This window comes from Macrobrachium rosenbergii, chromosome 6 (genome assembly GCF_040412425.1).
Source record: "Macrobrachium rosenbergii isolate ZJJX-2024 chromosome 6, ASM4041242v1, whole genome shotgun sequence".
Taxonomy (NCBI): domain Eukaryota; kingdom Metazoa; phylum Arthropoda; class Malacostraca; order Decapoda; family Palaemonidae; genus Macrobrachium; species Macrobrachium rosenbergii.
In genome coordinates, this window is record NC_089746.1 from 58,257,301 (window position 1) to 58,282,200 (window position 24,900).

Here is a 24,900-nt window from a genome sequence, read left to right on the forward strand (position 1 = left end):
ACATTAAATGAATTAAGTATCACAGAACTGTTTGTGACATGATTGTGTATTCATTATGTAGCAGTATTTCAGCCTATCTTGGAGATTTTTTAACCTGATTTTCAGAATACTGTATTTGCTACCTAACAGTGAACAAAAATGAACTCTCACTGTTGTATAGTATTGTATTCAATAAAGGGCTTCTATTGTCCTCTAAAAATTGAGAAACTGAACAAGGGAAAATGTCATCAACCTTTTCTATCCATACGATGAAGAATTTTCATTTGATCAGGTCTTCCACCAAATCCTCTAAACCACATTTTTTTTCCATTAAAAACCCATAAAATCCTAATGATCTCCATGAACCCTAAGCAGATACTTACTACAAATGCCCTGGGTCTAATTTAGTCAAGTTTTGTGTTTTCAGAAAAACATCTTAAATCTTAGTTATCCTTAGCTTTGGAGGTTTCTTGATTGCTATATTGCATGGGACCTTAAGGATTCTAATAGTTTATTTATATGGCAAAGTGTCTGAAATGGTATTTAATTAAAATGACCTCAAAGGCAAGCCGACTAGGGTTACCCAACGTGCAATTCCCACACAATGTATTGTACACAATTTTTAGTTATCCATGAAGAGAGTTGGCTCTAGTCACAAATTTACTTTTCACCTCATGCATATTAAGAGCCAGTAATGCTTCACAGTCTTTTAAGAAACTATTGATACAGTAGGCAACAATAAAAACCTATTTCACCAACTTGTTTGGAACTGTTCTTGTGTTTCCTTCAACATTTTAACATTGTCAGAATAGCAAAAATAAAATTAAAAATGGACTTTTTGGAGTTCTGGCATGGAACACCAAGATATTATATCCCTGTAGAAAGTATTATTATAACCAAACAGTTTCATTAGAACACTGAACCACATTCACAGACTTTCATAATGATTAGGTCAAGGGATTTGTTCCTGAAAGGCTGGTGAAAGCTGAAGCAAGATATGGATAATGCTAAGTAAGAGAAAGTAAGGGGTTAATTAGATGATAAATATAAGAAAAGAAAACATATCATAAATGTCTTACTAATAAATTAAGTACCTTAATATAGATATCAACACTCCATTTATAATTATTCTGATATTACAACAGTGATTACAAGCTTTATATAGAAAGAGAATCACAAAAAGCTCAATAATTTAAAAAATAATGAAACAATGTATCAAATCAACTTAAAAATAACAGGACATTACCTCCTCTTCCAGGATCTAAAACATTCTTGTCCATTGGAGTCTGTACAACAAGGAAATTAGAAGATGGAACAGCATCTGGCTCCCTGTAAAAGTATTTAAATTTCTTTCTTTATAATAACATAAAAACATACAGAAAGTTATAAAGACATTCTAAAAGCATTTGCGCAACTACAGTACATGACCATAAGAATAAGAAAGATACTATATTAGATATTAAAACACTTTTTATAAATGGAAATGCTCAAAAGCTAGGTTGTTCTGTACCCCATAAAAGATATTTAATCTCTAATAAAGCACAATACACATCTTAGTAGAATTATAAAAATTGCAAGGCTGACTTTGAGACCCCGTAGCTGAGAGGGCAACCCTGCCACGGACATGAGGCTCCAAATCTTAGTAGTGTGTGTACCACTATGCATAAAAGTTGGTGATAAAAACTCAAGTAAATGTTACACTCAAGGTGAAAAAGTACACATCTGTAAGGTTATATAATAATTATACTAAAACTGTAAATACAGATAGCGGTCCCGGTTTAAAACTGTAAAAAGAACATCGTCGAAAATCGTCAAAAATCATAAGAAAACCTTACTTTTAATGTTCTGGGTGCATTGAAAACGATGTAAACTGCATTATTATTAAGTTTTACATCAAAAAAACCTTCAAATTATGATTATTCTGCCATTTTGGGGCCATATTTCTTCCGTCGGATCGGCGCACGCCAGCGTTGTAACCGGAACACTAAGCCAGGAAATAATTTCTGATGAATATATTTGAAAAGCGTCGTAACCTCTCGAACGGCGTGGCCGGAATAAACCGGGGACTGCCTGTATAAGTCACCTAGCATAAGTTTATACTTAAGAAAATTCCATAAATAACAATAAAAAAAAGCCAAACTACAAATTTCACATTAATTCTATTAAAAAAGACGTCTGTGAAAATCAATGCCCATGTTGAAGATAAATGCCTATGAGAATAAAATTCCTATATGAATAAAAAATAAGACTGATATCTACATGTGAAAATTTGAATGTTGGTTTTCAGCATAATTTAACATTATACTCACTGGTTAAGGGCTAAAACATCAAGTTCACATTCATTAGTAAGCCACCCTGGGTGATCCAACAGTAGTGACACATCTAATTCCTGAACTTCTCGGACTGTGGCCACAGCCATCAAACCAGCATTCACCTGCAGATTGAATTAAAGAGATTAATGAAAGATACTTCACAAAAACATAATGATATATGTCACAGAATAACTATTTAAATATAAATTAAATTCAAAATTGAAATAAAATTCATAAAGAAAATAAAATTCATAAAGCACAACACAGTACATAAAATACATGTCTCAAAAACAGCAATCACTGCCAGAATAATTTTCCCTTACCTTATTGATACAGAAAGAGGTTATAGAGTCTTGTTCTTTATGTATAATGCGAACAGGCTCGAGGGACTGCACAGCAGTCTCTGATGATGGTCCACCATGTTCTGAGGGCTCATGATGACTCTCTCCTCCCATCTCTGACCCACCCTCTCCAGTTCCAGAACCATCTAGGCCATCTACATCACTCATTGCATCATCAACTGGGAAAAGGGATTCCGTCATCTCAAATATATGCAAAGGTAGAACTTGTTTCTTGATTTGAAATACAATTAGTTCATTATAAGCTGAGAATTTCATTCACAGAAAAATGAATATCACTTATGCATGATGATGGGTTTTATGTGTGAAGGTCACTTAAAGTGTACATTTTATCAATTACAAATACCGTACATAGACAAATGTTAAGTACACAATCCTCATTAACAATAAGTAGTGCTAGAGTAGGATGACTTGGAAAATAAACAAAACTATAGAATATGAAAAAATATTACTCTGGCTCTTGTCAATGCTATACTCACCATGATCTGAATACTGTACAGGCTCAGGTGCTGGTCTTTTACGTCCAAAGATATACCTCACAAATATGTCCTGAACTTCTTCCTGTCTTACTAAGTAATTCCATAGCCGCTGCACAGGTTTTACTCCTCTTTTATTATGACTGATGACAGAAAATAAAGCTTTTACGGCACATAATCACTTTTACACTAAATAATTATAATTTTTCTTCGTTAAAATTAAAAATCCTGTACCAGCATGGGTAAAAAATTACAGTTTCCTATTGTTTATGAAAGAAATTATAAATGACACCCTATCTGGGTACCTAAGGTAACTGCTTGACTACTGTACCTCACTTTAGAGTGGCTATGTGGAGGTAGGCTTTCTAAAGAGTGCCATGATGTTTGTTATAGGAAAACTTCAAAGATGTGGACTAACATACAGTGGAATCCTGGCCAGATCTTTGCAAAGTTCTTTAAGAGGCTAGCCTTTGGCTTTTCAGACTAAGATGTAATCATAATGTATCACACTATTTTATCATGAGTACATCACAATAGCATGATTAATGATGATAAAATTTTATATATAATCAATTACTGTATGTCGATTTCCATTAAAATTAACTTTTCAAAATTATATATATATATATATATGAGAGAGAGAGAGAGAGAGAGAGAGAGAGAGAGAGAGAGAGAGAGAGAGAGAGAGAGAGAGAGAGAGAGAGAGAGTCTAAGATACAAACATTTGGCAAAAATATTTATTTCCTGAATATAAATCAGTACAATAGCAATGTTATGACACAGGAAGCAAATAGTATGAGAGAGAGAGAGAGAGAGAGAGAGAGAGAGAGAGAGAGAGAGAGAGAGAGAGAGAGAGAGAGAGAGAGAGAGAGAGAGAGTCAGTACAATAGCAACTTTATGACATGGAAAGCAAATAATATGAGAGAGAGAGAGAGAGAGAGAGAGAGAGAGAGAGAGAGAGAGAGAGAGAGAGAGAGAGAGAGAGAGAGAGAGAGAGAGACTTTTAATTTAAACTTTTGATGAAATCGACTTCCTGTCATTTCAGAACTCTTCACTTTCTTTGCAAATTATATTTTACTATAAATCTAAAATGACTTATCAAGTTACTATTCTCACATACAAAAATTTTCTTCACCTCATATTTATTATGTTTAGCACTAATACTTAAATCTTTCTACTGAACATAAAGAAACAAATCTATTTAGAACATTGTTGATAAAAAGTTTCATATCTGTCAGTAACTTGTCACTGAGTCTTTTTATCTATTGTTAACAAAAAAAAAAAAATCAAAATGTGCCTACATTTTCAGAAGCTGCTTAGCATAACCTTCCCCTTTTAGATACAATTTAAAATAATTTGGTAATCAAATAATTAATGGTTACTGGTACGACACAAGATGCTAAGCCATTATCACCTAGATATACTTACGCAAAAGGTGTATTGTGAGTTTCAAGGAGTCCTCTGTACTTCAGAATAGCTGGCCCTGCAACTGCACTCTCTGCAAAGCAGCCAGGAATGTACTCTGGTGGTGGCCCTTTCTTGTCTTCTATGTGGTCTACCAGTGCAGATAACCACTGATTCATTGTCCTCAAAATGGAATGCAGTAATGGACTCTGCATGGGTAATTCTGTGGAAACAATGGCAGTTACAGGAAAAGCAAATGCAATAAAAATACTATCTATAATAATAATGGCAAATAATATTAACAGCTTAAACCATATTTCTGCATCTTAAATTTGTATAAAACTTCAAAACCATACAGACTGTAAATTAAAGTAATAACAATTCTAAACCAATTATAAATTAACTCCTCCAGGAATAATGGATTAATTAAAGAAAGCATTAATTTTCACAGAAAATTACACTTCCACCAGCAAAATGCCATATGTCTTTACAGGGAGAGAGGAATGGGGTAGGATGATCCTAAGGAAAACAATGCTGTACAGCAATCAACATCACTTTTACCTCCTGAAGTTAATAAAAAATCTTTCACACCCTTGTAGCTGTTTCATAAACCTATGACAGACCCTAACCAACTACATTTGCATGTAATGAATCATTTTCTTTAAATCCGAACAAATTAGTTGCAAGGATAATAAGGCCTCTTTGTACTTTCACTGTTGTCACTTTATTTAACCTAGTAATTTCTTGGGCTGTTTGTCCCATTAAAGTTTTCTAATGATACAGATCTAACGACCTTTACTCTCTCACTCTTTCCATATCATAAAAAATCCTCAATAGTCTCTACATTTCCATCCATAACCAACACTTTAAATACCTCTACAATTTTGACAAGTTCATCTTTGCTTTCTCCACAAAGCAGTAGAGTAATCATATCTAATGATTTTCCAATGTTTGTCTTTCATTCATTTTTAATTAATATACTTTAATTACATAAAGAGAAGTTGGTCCAACCTCCCATCATATGGTCCAACTTCTATTATCCTACACAATCTTCCAATCTATAAACTTTGCAGACTTCCTGTTCTCTTTCTTACCCCACCTCTTTCATTTTTATCCGTAACAAGTACTATTTACTCGCAAATACGTATGTAAGCCACCCTCTTCCCTTTATCTAAAATTCATTCTGAAATCAATCACTCTGTCTTTCTGATTTCCACTTACTCTTTTATCATATAACCAGTAGCATAAAAATGTATCACCTCATGCACACTTCTGGTCTTCCACAAATCTCAAATTTTTTTCATTTCCATATGCTCCTGCATTATATGCAATAAAAATCAGCCCATTTTTTCTTTGTACAGTATAACTATTTTTTCCCAAAACACTAGCACCTATTTCACCTCTTTAATTCTCACATAACTCCATCAGCAAAATTGCTGAACAGCAACAAAGACATCACATAACCTTGTGTAGATCTACTTGTACATGCTGTGCATTAATGATGATTGTGAGTTGGAAACTAGGATGTGCAAGTTATGTCTGCTGATGGATGAGTTCCACAGAGTGTGGAGTGTCAGAATAATAGGATACAAACAATATTAAGGTGCATAAATAGGTGCTGATTACCAAAGAAAAAAAAAGCAGATGACATTATCACAATTGCCCACTGAACACTTTCATCATGGCAATCAAATTATGAATCACAGCTCTGTAAGGTATGATGATCTACTGGATATTTTCTACACCATAATTTATTTTCTTGAAGTTTTGCCATGTTTTCAGATGAACTTTTATCGTTATTTCACAAGGTGTTATCTTCCCTCATCATTTCTTTTCTTTCTCCTATTTGCCAGTGATCACCTTCAGTGTAAATTTTTTCCTAAAACCTTCACAAATCTACTTTCACCTCTTGACCACTTTGTGCTAATCATTTTTGTCTGTCATTGTTCTTCCTTTTATCAACCATGATTCCAAGTGAATAGCTAATTCAGAAGCTTATAATTTAACAATATTCAAAACATCAAAGGCATTTTGTTACTATCTAACTCAGCTTCCCCCACACCTCTGGTTGTCACTATCTCACTCAGCTCCCCCCTCCAATTCTTCTTTTCAGTTTAATGAGAGACGCATTCTACGCAGCAAATACATAGGCAATAAAAATGTAAGTGGGGGAGATTTGGAAATGGCATGAACATAGTGTTAAGATTTATGGCTGAAGTACAGCCATATTCATAAGTGATGCTACATAAATGCATGTGAGTTTGTTCATAATTCACTAACTGGCAACCTAACACAAGGCCAAAGTATTTTTCATATAAGTAAAATCAATCATATTTACCAAAATTTTCAGAAAATATCATGTATAGCCAAATTTCCGAAAAACTAGGACGAAACATTTTCAAAACTTTCGCTCACTCAGCATCGATGCTTTCAACAAAAAACACCTTCTTCATATCTAGATTTAACTGTAAAAATCATCAGAAAAAATAAAGTTTTCATAATATAATATTGCTTGAATTGCAACCATAAATTTTAAACAGTCCTATTTGATTATTTTGGCACTTCAGTGCTGAAAAAATAAACTGAAAAAATAAATACATGAATCCAAGATGAAATCTTTATACAGTATTTTACGAATTAACTGAAGATAAACTGTAGGTAGTTGCTCATACAGTATTTCTTCCTCTGAAACAACTTTAACATACTTACTGAGCACTTGAAAAGCTTGACATCCATGATCAGAAGAATCATTTTATCATGATAAACTGAATCCTTATCCCATGTTAATGTATTCTATACCCATACCAAACATTTCTTCACAAGGAAACATTTAAAACATCTGAAGATATTTATCCTTCAGTGGTAGCTTTTAACCTCTAATGTCAGTAAATAATTCTTTAGATAATCCACCTAAAGCACTGTAAATAGTTAATATTTCAAATTATATGAAGCAGGACAACTACAATATACCCATAACAAAACAATATCTGTTAGGCATATTAAAATCATGTTCATACTAAAAAAATTATTTCTAGTTTGGTGTATAATTCTAAAAGCAATAAAGACACACCATTACCAGCTATTTACCATGCTTTTGCCATGCTTAAAACTATATTAATAAAGCCCTACATGCTTCAACCATGGTAAAACCTTTGAGAAATGCCATTAAGTCTAGTGGCTGAAGTATGATTACACTGGACTCTACCATATGCCTACACAAAAAGACCACACCAAACAAAGCTGAAAGTGACAAAATTTGTGCAAACAAATGACGAAGATTTGAAGGGAAAAATGAAATTGACATTGTATTTCATTTACATAAGACAAAGGTGAAAACATTAACTCAAGAACAATATTAAGGAACAGTCATTTGTTTTCTTTAAACACAAAACAATACAACAAATAAATAGGTCTTACCAAACGTGAAGCCCTGCTACTAGTTATAAACATGAATTGCGCACACAAAAAGTGTGTATGGGTATACCTTTGCCCTTACCCTGAAACTCGACTCCTGCTATTTCCAAAAACCGACTGACCACATTTCTTGCTGCACGCACTGTGGCCAGTCGTAGCAAGCACCATGAATAGGAGTCAGGGTCACTGTGTTCTGTATTATCTGCAATAACCTTGGAAAAACAAATGCAGAATTCAGATAGTGCAGGAGATTTTTCTTTGGCTGATAAAAATTTGTGCTGTACATAACAAACATTTCATTTTTACTCTAGAATATAAATAACATATCAAGATTGAATTAATGTACTGTAAGTATTAGTTTACATGTCCTAATTTCTATTGGAAATTGTTTGCTTTACTTCAGTGAAAGTTTAGGTCCCTCATGGTAGGCAATGAGGTTTCAATGCTACTGACGTATGCCGTTATAAAAGAATACTACTCAGTACAACAAATCTTAAAACATGATGATATAAAATGAATCAAATGCATATCTACTGCAATCAAAAGGTACCATTTATATAAAAAATCATCCAGACACTTGAAGGTCTAATTGTTTTTATCAATAACTCAGTAAATGTGAATGTTCTTGTAAAAACGGTAGCCAATTTGGTCATAAAACTAAACATTTTGTGAAATTATCTTGTTACAGAGTAATGAAACACTTGATATCCCAACCCTATGACAAAAATAAGGAATGAATCTTAGGAACATCAAGGTTTCTCTAAATGGCAAAACATTGAGCCAAATTAAATAAGTAGAGGTAAACCAAATTGGAATTCTGAGTACTGGCAAACAGTACATTCACTGAACTGTCTCAATTAGAAATTAGTTACGGATATACACTTTGACACAAAATCTCCACATGTCAGTCTTAGAGGCCTAAATCTAAAATCACTGGATACAACCATAATTTCAATCTGGCTATGACTGGTGGGTAGTAATGTGTTTAAGCGTCACATTTCAGTAACGATTAGCCCTGAATAAAGTTCATGCCTAATTCTCAATCTTTCTCAGCATCAGAAAATCTCAAGGTGACTGTGATGGTAGATTAACACTACATGACTAAGCAACGTCACAGTATTAAAAAACCTGAATAAGGTCTAGTGAGTTCCCAAAGGAAGATGACAGGATGTTTAATTCACAAATTTGCTATTTCATTAGACCTTAAAGTCCTATTTAGGATATTTGAAGGGTCAAGAAAATATAAGATGGGCATAAAGCACGATTGAAGGATAATCACGTATGAGAGACCTTTAGAGGTAAAGAACGCCTAATGACTTCATGGAGACCTGTTCATATTGTTATTGAACATACCTGAAAGATGCTCATTTTGGAAAACATTTCTTGCATCTTTACAGTGTTACTGACCTCTCCTTTAAATACTTTAAGAGACAAGTTTGCAGACACTCAAAGAATGTCTTTTATTTATTATTACTTTTTTTAATTCACTGTGCTTACCATTTACTTTCTTTAAGAAACAGCATTATTTCAATGTGTTCAAAAGAATCTAGACTTGGTATCCTCAGTTCTTTTTTTCTTGGTTCTCAAATAATAAAATTAAATATCACCTGTGAAACCACACATCCACTTAATGAATATAACTGAAGACAATCAATGATCTCTTTTATTTAATATTTTACATTCATTAAGCTGAAATACCTTGGGCTCTTTGAAAACATCTTCATCCTCCTCGTAATCTATGTCTTCTTGTTCATCATCACTTGCACTTGAATCATAGTCAATATTTTCTTGTTCAGGAGGAAGAACAGGCTGAAAGATGAACAGATCCAAAATTGCAACTTCTATAGGTTTGACAAAAAATCTACAAAAAATGCAATTACTAATGATAAAATATAGGTTCTAATATATAAACAGCAAATCACAATGCAATGGCCATAAACAAAATGATAGGATAAATCTTACAAATATTGTATAATAATAAAAATCTTGCTTGTGGAAGATCAGAGCCATCCTTTTCTTATCCCTATGTTTGAATGTAAATAATTTACATAAAATTCTCCATTAAATCTTTATGATAATGAGGAAAAAAGTGACATAAACATAAGCATGGGTAATAATGAAATTTAAAAATTCAGAACTTCCTCAAATTTTTCTCTATCCCTAAACTGAATTTTGTTTTTAATGCTATTACTCCATTTTATTCTGCTACGATTTCAACAAGCTTATGAGATCTCAATTTTCATTTAAATTTCCATATAATTTTCCCTTTTGTATTTGATCAGAATCTATCTTGCAATCTACATAAACATTTTGAAATCAAATAAAGCATTCTTCAGTTTACTTACAATAATCAGAAATACAAGTTAAGTACATAAAAGTTTGACGACCATGCTAAATCCATTAATACATTGGTGGTCCTTAGGAATTACAGGCAATACAGCCCCAAAGTAAATGTAAATTTTAATATTAGGTAGCATCAATGAGTAGAATCAGGCTGCATAACTACTTTTGTTTTACTATTATAAAATGAAGTGTAGGTCAAGGACAAATTATCTTTATTTTCTTTTCATTTTCAAGAAATTGTTTTCATTACAGATATCCACCCCATCTTTTCCATTTACAATTTTCTCTTATTTCCATTTTCTCCTATTTTAAAAAGTATCCTTCAAACAGACTTTATTAGTCTGGACATGTAACTTTGTGCTTTTATTAAAACTATAATGCCAATTATAATAAAATAAAAAAAAATTATGCAAGTATAACTTATTTCCATTTATGACGTGCCTATTTTTACCAATAAGCTAAACTTCCTCCCCATTAGACTGCATTGTTACCTTATAACATACCCAGCAATATTCTTATCATAAATAATCTGTATTAATCTCAAGTTAAATATTTATCTTACCTTCCTCATCAGAAGTGTAACAATTGACATTTCAGGGGGAAGGAACTGCTCTCTATATGCTGGTTTTGCTTCACCATCACTAGAGGAACCTCGTGGGTCCTGAAAACCTAACTGGCCTAAAAGTTTCATATTGAACTTCATGCGTGTCTTCTGAAGGCTTGAAATGGTAGACAGGATCCTTTCACCACTAACAGGTCCTGCCTCTTTTTCTAAAGAAGTTTGGTTCTAAGGGATGGGAAAATGAAAAACTCTATTACAGTGAACTAAGATAATAAACTGGATATATCAATGTTTCTGAAAGAATTGTTACATTGGAAAAATATTATTTTACATCTAATGATCAGAAGAAACATCTACAAAAGTAATTGTAAATCAGTCATTACTACATTAACATCAGTAACTGCACATGAATACTCACCGGTAAGACATTCGTTATAACTTTTAGAAGCTTTTTGACTCCACCTCCAAATACAACAGCCCATTCTTTTTCATTAAGTGGCTGGGCTACAAGACGATATAAAACATACGCATCACTGGCGGATATTCCATGGACTAGAAGACTTAAGTATACAGCAACAAATGCTTCACACAAGAGGACATTTAACTTGGGTGTGTCCTCATCACGTTCTCTGGCAACCAGTGCTAAGAGAGATGTCACTCCTAAAAAAAAAGCATATTTTATTGTAGTTATACATGTACACACTTGAATTCTCTATTTACAATTCCGTTTAATAAAGCCTCATAATTTTTAATGTACAGAAGCTTTTCAATCTCTTCTCTTTCCCAAATCCTGGGGTTAAAATGGTGTCAGGTAGTGGTTCTAAATACTTAAAACAAAAAACAGCCCAAAAATCTTTCCTACTCAAACATATAGTGTTAAAATCAAGTTTTGCATTTCTTGCCATAAAATTATCAAACAAAGATCATTCTGCTTGACTAGGTAAAGAGGCTATCCAAAGTAAGAAAAGGATGCTAGATGTTAATTGTCATGCTATCTGGCAATCCAGGGGTGACAGTTGTGTCAATAATGCAAATCACTGGACGATGGAGTATGCATTCTATTCTGCAAAAGCTAGCTGGACCAGTTTCTTTCTTATTTTCATTTGTTCCACAAAAATGCAAGAACAAAATGTCTTTCTGGTCTTGTTCTTTGTCACTCTGAGATGGAGTAGGAGGGGATGTGTCAAAACCTCCCCTGCTACCTTTACAAGTGCTGAACTAGGAAGTTGACTATTGTACTTCTGGTCCTCTGACCATCCTGATGCTGGTTTTGTTGGAAAGGTTGTTTCTTATTTAAATACTTCAGTTCAACTTCATGTATGGTGCATGAGGTGATCAAAGGGCTAAAGAAAGGAGGTGAATTAAAAAGTTAAGTATACCTTAGTTTTACCAGACCACTGAGCTGATTAACAGCTCTCCTAGGGCTGGCCCGAAGGATTAGACTTATTTTACATGGCTAAGAACCAATTGGTTACTTAGCAACAGGACCTACAGCTTATTGTGTAATCTGAACCACATTATAGCGAGAAATGAATTTCTATCACCAGAAATAAATTTCTCTAACTCTTCATCAGCTGGCTGGGGAATTGAACTAACAGACCCAAAGGCAACAGAGCAAGACCAACTATTACAATATGACATCTTGTTAAGGGGGTGCACCAGTGCCATAAGGTCCCATTATAAACTAGGTGGACATTGCTATCTCATGATTGAAGGATTTGCTTGAAATTTTACCACTTATTAAACAACTAATACTGAAAATACATGCAAAAGGAAATCACAAAATTCAACCTCTAAGTTTACAAATTCCACCATTGCAAAAATCATTTTCCATCCTGGCCAAGTGCTGATATCCGAAAGTTGCAGATAATTATGGTAATAAATACTGTTTACGATGTTGTAAGCACCAATAAACCACTTATCGGTGCCATTAACCACTTATCAGTGCCGATAAACTGCTTGCTGACACTGATAAACCCCTTGCTGACACTAATAAACTGCTTACTGACGCCGAAAATCACTTAAAGTCGCCGAAAATAGGGTTAACAACGTCGTTAGATAAGCACCGTAAAACCGAACTGCCAATAATTGACACAGCCAATAACTGGGGACTGCCTATAATTACTGATATTTAAAAGCAACCTTCAATTGCTTAAAATACTACAGAATAGTGCTTTACACTGTACAGGCAGTCCACGGTTTACAGCACTTGGCTAGTGACGAAAATTGGCAATTTTTGTTGCTGAAAATCGCCGATTTCCGTTTATCGGTGCTGATAATTGGGTATTGGCACCGATACATACCTAACAAAGGCGCCGATAACCAAAATCGGCGCTTTTCGGCGCCGATAAGCCGCGAAAATCACCAGAAATTGCCGATTTTCGGTTAGTGGAGATTTTCGGTTATCATCACACACCCAGAACGGAACCCCCGCCGATAACCAAGGACTGCTTGTACAGGCAGTCCCCGGTGAATGGCGGTTCTGTTTTACGGGGGCTTGTCTAGCGACGAAAATTGGCAATTTTACCGATACATACCTAACAGAGGTGCCGATAACTGAAAATCGCGGAAAAAGCGCTGCAAATCGCCGATTTTGTTAGAGGCGATTTTCGGTTATCATCACACCCCTAGAACGGAACCCCCGCCAATAACCAAGGCTGTATCTACAAATTACATATAACATGGAAATATATTTAAACCAAATATAACCATACCTGGCCATTTGGCTGGGGCTGTGCATACTTGCAATGGCTCCTCATCATGTGAGTGTCCATTTCGAAAGTCACGGCCAACTAAGTGAGATTCACGATGAGCTACTGTTACATGTTGAATGTCAACTCCTAACGCAGCCACTCTGTAACAATACAAGATCTTTTATATCAACCAGATATTAACAGGGAAGACTTAAGACCTAACATGTCTAAAGAGATGGGTATTACGACAGTAGTAAAGGATTTGGTGAATTACAGAATTAGCAAACATTCATTTGTCACTATGGGATCATGAGAAAAAAGGTATGCAAGGAATGTTTATTAACTGCTTTCAACAAGTAACTAATATAAAGGCTATGTTAAAGCTCAATGTATCCAATCAGGAACTAATATTAAGGCTTTGTTGTGACTGCAGTAATGAAATAAAAAACTTCTCCACATAATGAAGTTTTTAATATATTGTAGGAAAATGGGTTTAAGATAAAGCTACTTTCATTATCCTAACTTGTAATGTATTTCAAGGAAAGTGTTTGAGGATAAAAAGTGACTCTGTGATGTGCATCTGTAACTATAAAACAGTTTAACCAGGCCACCGGTTTTCACCTATATTAGAACATATACCCCAAAAATTCTTGTAAACCTACAAATTATTAACCTTGCAAGTGTATGGAGCTGGAAAATACTTTACACAGCATCAGTGTATTTACAGCTGGAACAATATTTCCCATGCTTAGCAAAAATAGTCTTGGTGAAGTTTCATGAATATTAGCTTTGTTATCTATATATTTTCTATAGCTTATCACAATTAAGTACTCATAGTTTTCTTTATCAATAAATCCAAGAAATCAGTAAGCCAGGGTTGCCAGATGTTTGATGTAATAATTACACACCTGGATGATGAGAGTGGCTACTTGTTAAATTGCTGTGATGGTCAGGTTGTTTATGCATCAACCTACTTTTATGTACCAATGGGCTGAATCAGGATAAGAAATAATCTCCTAATCAAACATAATCTTAATGAGAGAGAAAGTATGAGAATGCCACTACATACTGGTGTGCATTATCTTAAAACTCAATTAAGTGAAAAATTCAACAATATAAGAATAAAAAAACTGTTATTATTAAATCTTATGATAAATACATTTCTTCAAGCACTCTGTGAGAGTATGAGAAAATGAACACAGAAGAGAATAACAAAAGCAACTAAGCTCTTCATATGAATTTAAGAATGATAACTACAAACAAATCTGAAGGCAGAAAAAGAAAGATAGATGTCCGTTCACTGAGGATTAAACTAATGTTTGAACCAGTAAGTCAGGAAGGAATCCATCACTGTATCACCCTGTGCTAACAAGGTAACATGAATCAGGTGAAGTTCCATCCACAAACATTGGTGGAGTAAATGTACATTCTGAAACAAAAGCTTGGAACTCCATACAAAAATATCAACAAAAAAGACCTGTATACTTATATTACAAGAGCTTTAAATGTTGGCAACTGAAATATATGTAGTCACATGGAAATGGAAGAACTAAAAAAATCTCTCTCCACATACTCTAAATCAGATAAGGCTTCTTTACTGCTTGGATAGCAAAGAAAGGTGGTTTATTCAGAGCACAAAAAGAAACTAAACAATTAATAAACTGCCATAACTTATACCAGTTACAGATCTTCTTGAAACTTTTATAGATAAACTACCTGTGTTGAGCCTTGACAGTGAAAGTTTCTGAATCACAAAGAGACTGGTAGATACAAGCTGACAAGGCTGCTGCCAAGTTCCTTAGCACATTAGCCTGACACATAAGCAGAGAATCTGGATGAGCCACTCCTGATAGTTCCAACAAAGACTGTAAGAGTTCATGGGTGCCAGCCTGCAGAAAAATAGGATTGATACATTATGGTGAACATTAGTTAAAAAAAAATATGTACATTATTTCTAAAGTAAGGTGATTCATATGTACAAAAATAAAAATGTTCAACCAGATGTTACACAGGAATTTCAGGCAAGTTAGTATTCAAAACGACAGTGACGTTATGGTGTATAAAGAAAAGCTGTTAGTTCAATGCACAATCCTCCTCTTATCTGGGATTTGGATCAATATGAGTGTATAAACTCTCATGACAGAATCCAATTTCTTGATCACCTTGTAAAGTAGCAAAGCATAATATAATAAAGATAATACTCATAGGATCACTAAAATTATTATCCCAGGATGCAAGCTCATATGGTATGCACAAATGAGGCAAACAAAATTTCATCCTTCCATTTTTATATTTGTCATTAATCCCAAATTTTACACAAAATTGGAAGTCCTTAATTCAACAAGTATAATAATCACAGCAAATTTACAGTTATGTTTAAAATGAGATGTCAGCTGCACCTGTTTATGACAATAAAATCTACATACCTGCAAGTGACGAACAGGATCTGATACCACTGTCTTGTTGGAGGCAATGGAAGCTGATAATAAAGGAAGTGTTGTAGGAAAAGGCAAAGGAGATAACAACTGCTGTTTACTACTTTCTTGCTGAAGTTCCTGCAATAGCAAAATCAACTCCATTCTGACAGATGCTAGTCCACCTCCACTTGACCCATGTAGTGAACAGTAACTAAGTAGTGTTCTTAAAAGTTGTTGGTTGGCTGAAAGGTCAAGATAAATAATCAGTTAAAAAATTAGTAACGCTATTACACAATCAATTAAAACACGACAAACTCTTTTACACTGACAAACTTCATCTGATTACACAGATAGAAGGTTAATGCAATGGCTTTCATCTTTGGCAATGTCTTTCTTTCATTTATGAATATCAAAATGTGGTGTTTAATGAAGCACCTAACTTATAAAAAAGAGTGAATGGTAAAAATTTTAATATAACTCAGCTCATATATACAAAAATGAAAACAATAATATGATAACCAAATTAAATTATCAGTGAACTTTGGTAGGAAAGCAAATAAATAAGTGTCCACCTAGACTAGTCTCTCACATCAGAAAATATCATAGATCTCAAATGACAAGCTGCCATTAGCTCAGTCATAAGCATATTGAATTTGAACACAAAATTCTATTTCAAGAGTTCCTGTCAAGGATTATGCAGCCTAAAATGGCCTGACCCTCACTGCCTTACTGTAAGCAAGAAGATCATTCATCTGCTGTATATGACCAAAGTATAGGCCTATAATATTTTTGGAGGGACAAGGAATGATGATAACAGGAATAAGAATACAAAACTAAGGAGCAGTCAGGATGGTGGGTGTCCTAGAAAGACTGGCTAATATTTCAAGCAACAAACACAGTACTGTTTCAGCATGGGATTTCTTTTCATGACACTTGATCAGTCACCATCAACACCAACAAAAGACAACATAGAAGAGCAAAAACAAATCTTAACAATAAAGTAATGAGTTTCATCTTCAAAATTCCATATAAATACTACTTATAGCATAACCACTATAAACATTTGTTAGTTGTGGAGTAGATTCTTTAAGGGGGATTCACTTAGCCAAAGTCAAAGCAAGGAGATAAGTGATAGGGAGATGGTTCCTACGCATACACTAACTCTTCAAACCCCATTCATGATGAAGCAGTTTTAAACAGTTTTCTGATGCTCGTCAAGGCCTCTAGGGCACCTATCTTCCAAATGATATGGCAGAAGCACTACCTTGCATTGATCTTCTTTAGTTATGAAGGAAATTTTCATGAGCACATCATCAATTTTTAGTCAGATCTTCCTTCAATATGAATTTGCAAACATAGGGCTGTGTGACATGGCCCTCCAGTCATTTGCCACATCCAAAATGCTCTTAACCCTAAGAAGACTTGGGGGAATTTAAATTCTTGAAGGTTCTACTCCCCACGAGTGGTGAGCTAATTTTCTAAAGGAAGATCACCTATGTCGTCCACACACCTTCATAATCATCTAACAGAAGGAAAGTGTGGTTTTTATTTAAATTTCTTTGACGCCCCAATCACAAGAAAATTTTAAAGTTAAGGTTTAATAATGGTCTCTAACTGCACTGATAATAGTAAGCCTAAACTTCAGCTAGAAACACGACTCTTCCCTGCTAGTCATGTATTGAGGGGCCTGATTGTGTGGACTTTCTTCTTTTTCATGTGCTACAAACTGGGAATTTCCCATGCAATTTCATGTGCTATGAATAAACTTCACCTGTTAAAAAACATTAATCACCATTACTTGTATTCCACTACTTTGATACCAATTTTTACCAGATATAAAATGATGCGTCATCTGCTTTCTGGGGACTGTTTTTACTGGGAATGAACTTTTCAAAGTATTTAAGGCACCGCTTTAGTATGGCCACTGCCATAAAATTAAAAATTTTTAGTTTCTAAATTGCATCTCTGTACATGCAACTTCAAAAACATTATTCTCATTTTATTCATATTATTTTAAGTTGAGTAACTTAACTCAGTGGTTTACCTCAGCTATTTATTAATAATAAACTTTTAGTCCTTAAGAAGGATTGAAACATTTGATGCAAGACTTGGTTGCTATTTTAGTAATGGAAAGTTGACACTGACACTTACCCATCAACCATCGCTTCCGTTTTGCTGCTCTTTCTAATTTTTCTTCAAATTCTAGCTTTTCCTGCTGCAAAATCTCATGTAGTGTAGATGGTTCATTAACATTGATTGGGGAAGGAACTGGAACTTGTTCCACCTCATCAGCAGGGAGTGACTTAATGAGATCTGAGCCTGGGAATGACATAAAAAGAAAATAATTATCACAAACCTGAATCTCACAATGCATTAGCATTATTTATGGCTTACACAAAAATTTTTTCATAAGAATCATGACATTCAAAAAGAGAACCTGACAGCACATGCTTTAATATTACCAGAAGTTTATCTACAACCAATAAATAGCTAAAAACACGAAAAAAAAACTTATCGCCTGTATTTTCCTATAACACCCTAAACGCTTGAAAATGCTAATTCACCTGTATTACCATACTTCTTTAAATAGTTATTTGCATGATGATTAAAATAAAACAAAGAGAAGTTATTTCAAACAAATATGAGGACAAACATAGACCATCAACAACATTATTAGTTGCTTTTTTGATTATCACAGAGGAAGTGATAATTAACAGATTACAGGATGACATGTAAAACATGAAAAGCTACAAATATTTCACTAAACACAAAAAGGAAACTGACAAATCTAGAGAAGGATAAGTTGAACAAGGAATGGGCATACAAGGGTGGCATGGGCTGCCATATGTGGCAACAGTATCAGCAAAATGAGAAGAGTGGTGCCACCCTTCACTACAAAAAAAGAAAACTTATCAAAGGTGTGTACAATTTCTAACAATTTACGGCCTTTCATTCAATCCTGTAAAAAGGCACAATAAGAATACTGTATTTGCTGGCATATAAGATGCACCCCAATGTTGTCAAGTCTAGACAAAATAAAAATATCTATACTTCCCTAATCAGTAATCTTTTTCATTATAGGTTATTTACAAGTTTCTCAAATACGAGTGTTCAACACTGTAAAGAAACAATAAAACCTGTACTTACAGAGGTGTTAGGGGTCTGCCCTTCACAAAATATGCATTTTTTTCAATTGTAGTACTAATGGCCCTGCCTACTGCAGTGATTAGCACAAGCCTAGCCTACAATCCATTAGCTTCTTCTCTCTCTATTTAAATCTATTACAATGGATTACATTATCATTATTTTCATACAGTATGGCATAAGAAAAATTCATCGCTACACTGTTAAACACATTTTAGGTACCAATACTTGAAATTAACATTATGTACAACATGGACAAACTTGAATAATTGTGAGACTGTCTTACTAGTCTAAAAATATCTTTCTTTCTCTTTCCTTATCTCCCTCCCCAACACAAAAGTACATTACTGATAATTCTAAGAATATCAAAGATATAACACTTTATTTGTGTAGTATACAAAAAAGTAATCCCTAAAGCATCAAAATGCACCACAGTTGCTTGAACTTGTGTCATGGTACAAAGGAACTTAATCAAAAATGTTTCCATCTGTTTAACTAGTCAAAAAACTTTATTTCTTTCCTCTATCTTTCACATGAAATTATACTACTGATACTGTAATACATATAAGACTTTATGTCTTATAGCCTAAAATCTTCCTCTCTTAGAATATATAATACTGATGCTGTACTTTTAAATATGCTAAGATAATAAAACAAAGTCAAATAAAATGTACAGTAATACGTTATAAACACTTAAATTCAGGTACTGAACATCTAATGTTGTTGAACACTGTGCTGTGAGGAGAATGAGGTAGCAGCATATGCTAACAAAACGCAATGCCCAATAGAGAAAAAATAGTCGTGCATAATGATTATGTTTTACAAATGCTGAAGCTAGTTGTTTATTTTGTATTTAACATTTAAAACTTATGAAATGACATTTGCATGAAGCAAACACAACTGATATTTACAGGTACTGTCACATTAGATAATATTTATGGATATCTAAACATAGCCAGTGAAACACAACTACCAGTACAACCATAATGGCTGATGCTTAATGACAAAGGTATGAAACTGTTGATGCTAACTGCTTGCCCTATAAGTGATATGTGAAAACCATCTATGTTTAGATAACTGTATAAAGAAAAGACAAGTTGACTGTATTCAATTCTGTATATTATCTGAGTAATGGGAAATAGAAAGTTTTAAACTGCCAAATACCTGTAATATCATTCACTGCATCCCTCTTACATCTGCTGAATCTTACCTCTGTTATAAGACCATACTGGTTTTTGTTTATGCCTGAGGATGGAATTTCTTATTTTCCACTTACAGGATACACTATCAATTTTCCTGATCTTGTTTTAGATGAAAAACTTCTCATATGCCAGCAGATATGGTATCCAAGTCTATAGGTTAAAATTAATTTCTCATTTTCTATATATAAATAGTACAGTAAACCCCCCGTATTCGCGTTCTCATGGTTCGCAGACTCACACATTCGCGGGTTTCTCTGTGGAACATATCTAGCCATCATTCGCGGAAAATTCGCCCAACCGCAGTATTTTTCACTGAGAAATATTCACTAATTACTGTATTTTCATATAATTTTCATGAATAAATGCACTTTTTGTGATAAAACTTAAAATACTCAGGTATAAGCATTTTTACAGGGTTTTTCTTGGTTTAAGCTATCAAAATGGGCAGTTCTAAGTGTTTTTAGAGGGGTTTTAAGCCTTCGCGGATTTGACCTATTCGCGGGGGGGTATGGGATGCATCCCCCGCGAATAAGGGGGGTTCACTGCACATACGAACACAGAGAAAGACAGGGTTCTGAAGTTAAAAAACCAAAGGGAAAAAATTACCAAAATCAAACAGTTCACAGCTTACATATACTGTATTACCTCTTTCAGATCACCTCTCAGATTACATCCTGAGAGGTACTATACAAAAACAAAGAAGTTAAGGCAAAAGCTGTAACACCTCTTCAGAGTAGTTAAAAAGGTGTACTGTATAAGGACAAAAGGAGTTAACATATCAGCAGAACAAACACAAGTTAGTATTGGAAGTTAACAAGAAGATATGATTTTTGCATTTATATTTGTCAAGCATGATAGCTGTGGGATAGCTCCATTCACAAAAATGAAATACAAAATTACATATAACACCAAGTTACAAAGGAAAGCTATTCACAACTGGATATTATGATCCAACCAACCCCCAACATTTTAGAAGTTTAATCGGCTAGGCCTAAAATAGGATAAATGGTTACAGATATGTTCACAGGTCACTGTGAGAGTTAATATTCTATGAGATACTCCATAAATCTGAAGTAGTAACATTCAAATAAACAAAAGGAAGGTTTTACTTACAAATTGTGGCAAACTAATGTTGCCATCCCTAGTTTTATAAAATTCCCAAACCAACCCTTAATACAACCTAGTCTTTGGTAAATATGTGACTGGTAAAAGATGATATCTGGAAAAGTTATAAGGAAAGTTCTCTTACACCAGTAAACATGCTTTTCATTTCTGATATTATAAATAACCTCTTTGTTCCCTGAAAAACAACTTAATATCACACCAACTGCCATGCTGAATGATAATTCCCCCTTCAAGAGAAAACCTGGCAGGAATTGCACACAACCATGATTGTTAGAAGCCAGATATGGATACATGAAGATAAGAGGTTCATGAAAACAGGACACAATGTGGGGACAGTAGGGGGTCAGGAAAGAAAAAGCAAGCTAACCATCTTGCATATTTCAGTGCCATCACAATAAGGAAAAATTGAGCAAAATGTATGCTCATACAAGTACAGCACAGCAGGATAATAAAGAATGAACAATAATATTTCACTTCTTGTATAATTACAGTATAACTTGACAGTACCAACATATATTAAACTGGAGAAAGGTTACTTCTATGGCTTTCATTAATATGGTTGCTTCTATTTGGCTTTCATTGCTATATTATTAGGCAGAATAACTCTCCTTCAATGGTTTCTGAATTCCTCTGAAGAGGGTACCAAGCACCATTCAGTACGTATTCATTAATGAGGCATTTCCATCTGGTGAATTGTGGCACATTGAGGTGTCTCACCGACAGTTATCAGTACCATTCTTTAGGGTAAATATTGGTGACCATACTACATTCTGATTTGTGGTTTTATTGTCCAACCTGGTCTTATTATTGTTACCAGTCAAAGCTCTGGGAAAGAGTAGGCTGTCTCTTATTATCCATTCTGAATTCAACAGGGATCTAGACAACTGATTCAACTTCTTTTTGGGCTTGGATCTTTTATTACCCTGTTCCTGTGACCTAAGATTTTTGGTGAGAAACCTATCTCTGTTTGGGCAGACTGTGTAGCCTCTCAATCTTCTAGTCTAAAGAGTGAGAAATTTTTGCATATCACACCCAATTCCATACCCAGGAAAGACCTGCATTTCTTTTGGGAATCATGGATAGCATCTCTAAGCAGATGCGCAGTAGCAGTTAAGTCCTCAAAAGAGTTACACTTTCATAGGGTCATCCTTGATACTGTTCATGATTTCCTTCCAGAATTCTGAAAGTACTGCAAGCAGAATTTTCCTGTCAGGGAAGCCTCCATGAACTGATTGAGCCAAGGCAGTTGTATCACCACTGACTGACAGTACAGCAAGTACAGCAAGCTGAATTTCTTATTAGGGAGATGATACTACAAAGACCTTAATTAAAAATACAAATGAAAAGCACAAAATCTGAAGCTGCATTTAATACACAGCATTTCAATAATAAAACAATGAACTGTTAAAATTCTACAATCACATTTTTTCTAAATGTGAAAATGTACAAGAGGAGCTGCTATTTTTCAGCTTTGGATTATACACAATACATTGGGTCCCTGCTTGATTGCAGATCAGCAATCATGCCTTCAGTTAATTGCTGGTTTTTCTGTGGAACTTATCTCCCAATGTATCGCGGAAAATTCACTAATTTGAGAATTTTTTCATAGAGCAATATTCACTAACTGTTGTACCGTATTTTCATTTTATTTCCATGACTAAATACATTTTTTATGATAAAAAATTATTTAATAATTTTCAAATATTAATATTAATATAAACAGCAAAATATCGATAAAATGCTAAATTAAAATGAAGCAATATCGCAAAACAGCTTACCAATGTATGTACATAAACATATCTCTCTCTCTCTCTCTCTCAGTATACATATCCTTTAATAAGAAAACAGCAAAATATCAATACAACGTTATTTCACTTGCAGAATCCATTTATACCTTATTATATTGATCTATTATCATTGTAATATGTATAAAAAACCTATCGTCTCGACATTCGTAACTGTTTACCTGTAGGTATGTGTTACCATATTTTTTTCTTTCTCTGATTTGTTGAACCGTACTTCATTACAAGTTTAGTTGACTCCGTGATTATCATACATGTTATAACACTGTACAAGAGAATATTTTATCACTGTTGATGTTTCATCTCTAATCACCGTAAAAATTTTAAAGTCTGAATTTCATACATAAGCAACACAAGGTTATACTCTTCTCCCCAGCCTGTCAAGTTCAGTCTCGTCCCCAGTTACTGTGCTAAGACTTCAATTGTAAACACCAGTTCTCTCTCTCTCTCTCTCTCTCTCTCTCTCTCTCTCTCTCTCTCTCTCTCTCTCTCTCTCTCTCTCTCTCTCTCTTAATGAAATATGAATTACTGTATCATCAAATTTGTGTACATAATTAAAAATAATAATTCCATTAATACATTCATTTCTTTTATCAACAAAAAATTATTTTCCTAATTCTTTCTGCTGATTCTCAGAATGTAAACACAACAAATGTCAGGATGTTAATTTTTTTTATAAATATTATGGTGATAAGAGATCATTATAATACAGTATAAATGGATTCTGTAAGTGAAATAATATTTTATCAATATTTTGCTGTTTATATTAATTTGAAAATTAGTAAATCATTGTAATACAGTATGTACATACACGAGAATATTTTATCATTGTTGATTGCATTTATAATTTGATATTTTTTCAATTTCATATTTATATATTTAAGTACTGTACAGTATTTAACTCTACTTGTGAATTCCCAGTGGTTCCCCTATCTGAAAAAAGAAAACTGCACAACTTCAATACTATATGAGAGAAAATGGCCATGCTTGAATGCAGGGGGGACTTGAGTTTTTAGTTTTCACACCTAGCTGTAAGCCATACATTTTTATAGGTAACACTGTAAGATAACTTTGAAATTATATCAATGAGTTTTAGGATGATAGGTTAAGGTATATTTGGTTTTGAACTATTCAAATGGGCAGTTATAAGCATTTTTAGAGGGGGATACCAATTTAACGCAGATTTTCACTTAATGCAGGTGGTTGTGGTCCCAAACTCCCGCAATTACGGGGGACATATTGTACCTGATTAATGGAGACCTTTTAAGTTTTTATGCTAAATGAATTCTGCAGACAAAAAAATTTCGATAGTACTACAATCTCAAAAGGAATAAAGTCGTTCTCAATAACCTTGTGAAATTATTGATTCCCTATATACTTTTGATCAAAACAAATTTATTTGTACTCAGTGTTATTAAACAATTGTACTAATGAGAGAAACCAACTTTCAACACAACTTAAAGACTTTACCCGAGAATACAAGAATTTACACAGGATCTCTTTGCTGTTTTACTTAGATGGTCAACACTCAAAATACAGACTGAAGGAGGTATGTAATTTAGGCACTAAACCATTAACAAGAATGACATTCATCACTCAAGAGGATTGAAAATGAATAAATGCACTGAAATTGGATGGTAGCACACTATGTACACAATGCTGGTAAAC

General features: G+C 33.9%; 1 protein-coding gene across 1 annotated transcript in view; it reads right to left on the reverse strand.

Moving 5' to 3' along the window:
• Rbcn-3A (Rabconnectin-3A) overlaps window positions 1-24,900 on the reverse strand; it is a 106,566-nt gene that overhangs the window by 21,782 nt on the left and 59,884 nt on the right. Inside the window, 13 exon segments of the mRNA XM_067105939.1 lie at window positions 1,226-1,308; window positions 2,289-2,413; window positions 2,615-2,811; window positions 3,130-3,269; window positions 4,555-4,753; window positions 8,027-8,156; window positions 9,643-9,753; window positions 10,850-11,074; window positions 11,268-11,509; window positions 13,564-13,703; window positions 15,259-15,431; window positions 15,969-16,201; window positions 18,111-18,278. Of these exon segments, the coding sequence (XP_066962040.1) occupies window positions 1,226-1,308; window positions 2,289-2,413; window positions 2,615-2,811; window positions 3,130-3,269; window positions 4,555-4,753; window positions 8,027-8,156; window positions 9,643-9,753; window positions 10,850-11,074; window positions 11,268-11,509; window positions 13,564-13,703; window positions 15,259-15,431; window positions 15,969-16,201; window positions 18,111-18,278 (2,166 nt within the window).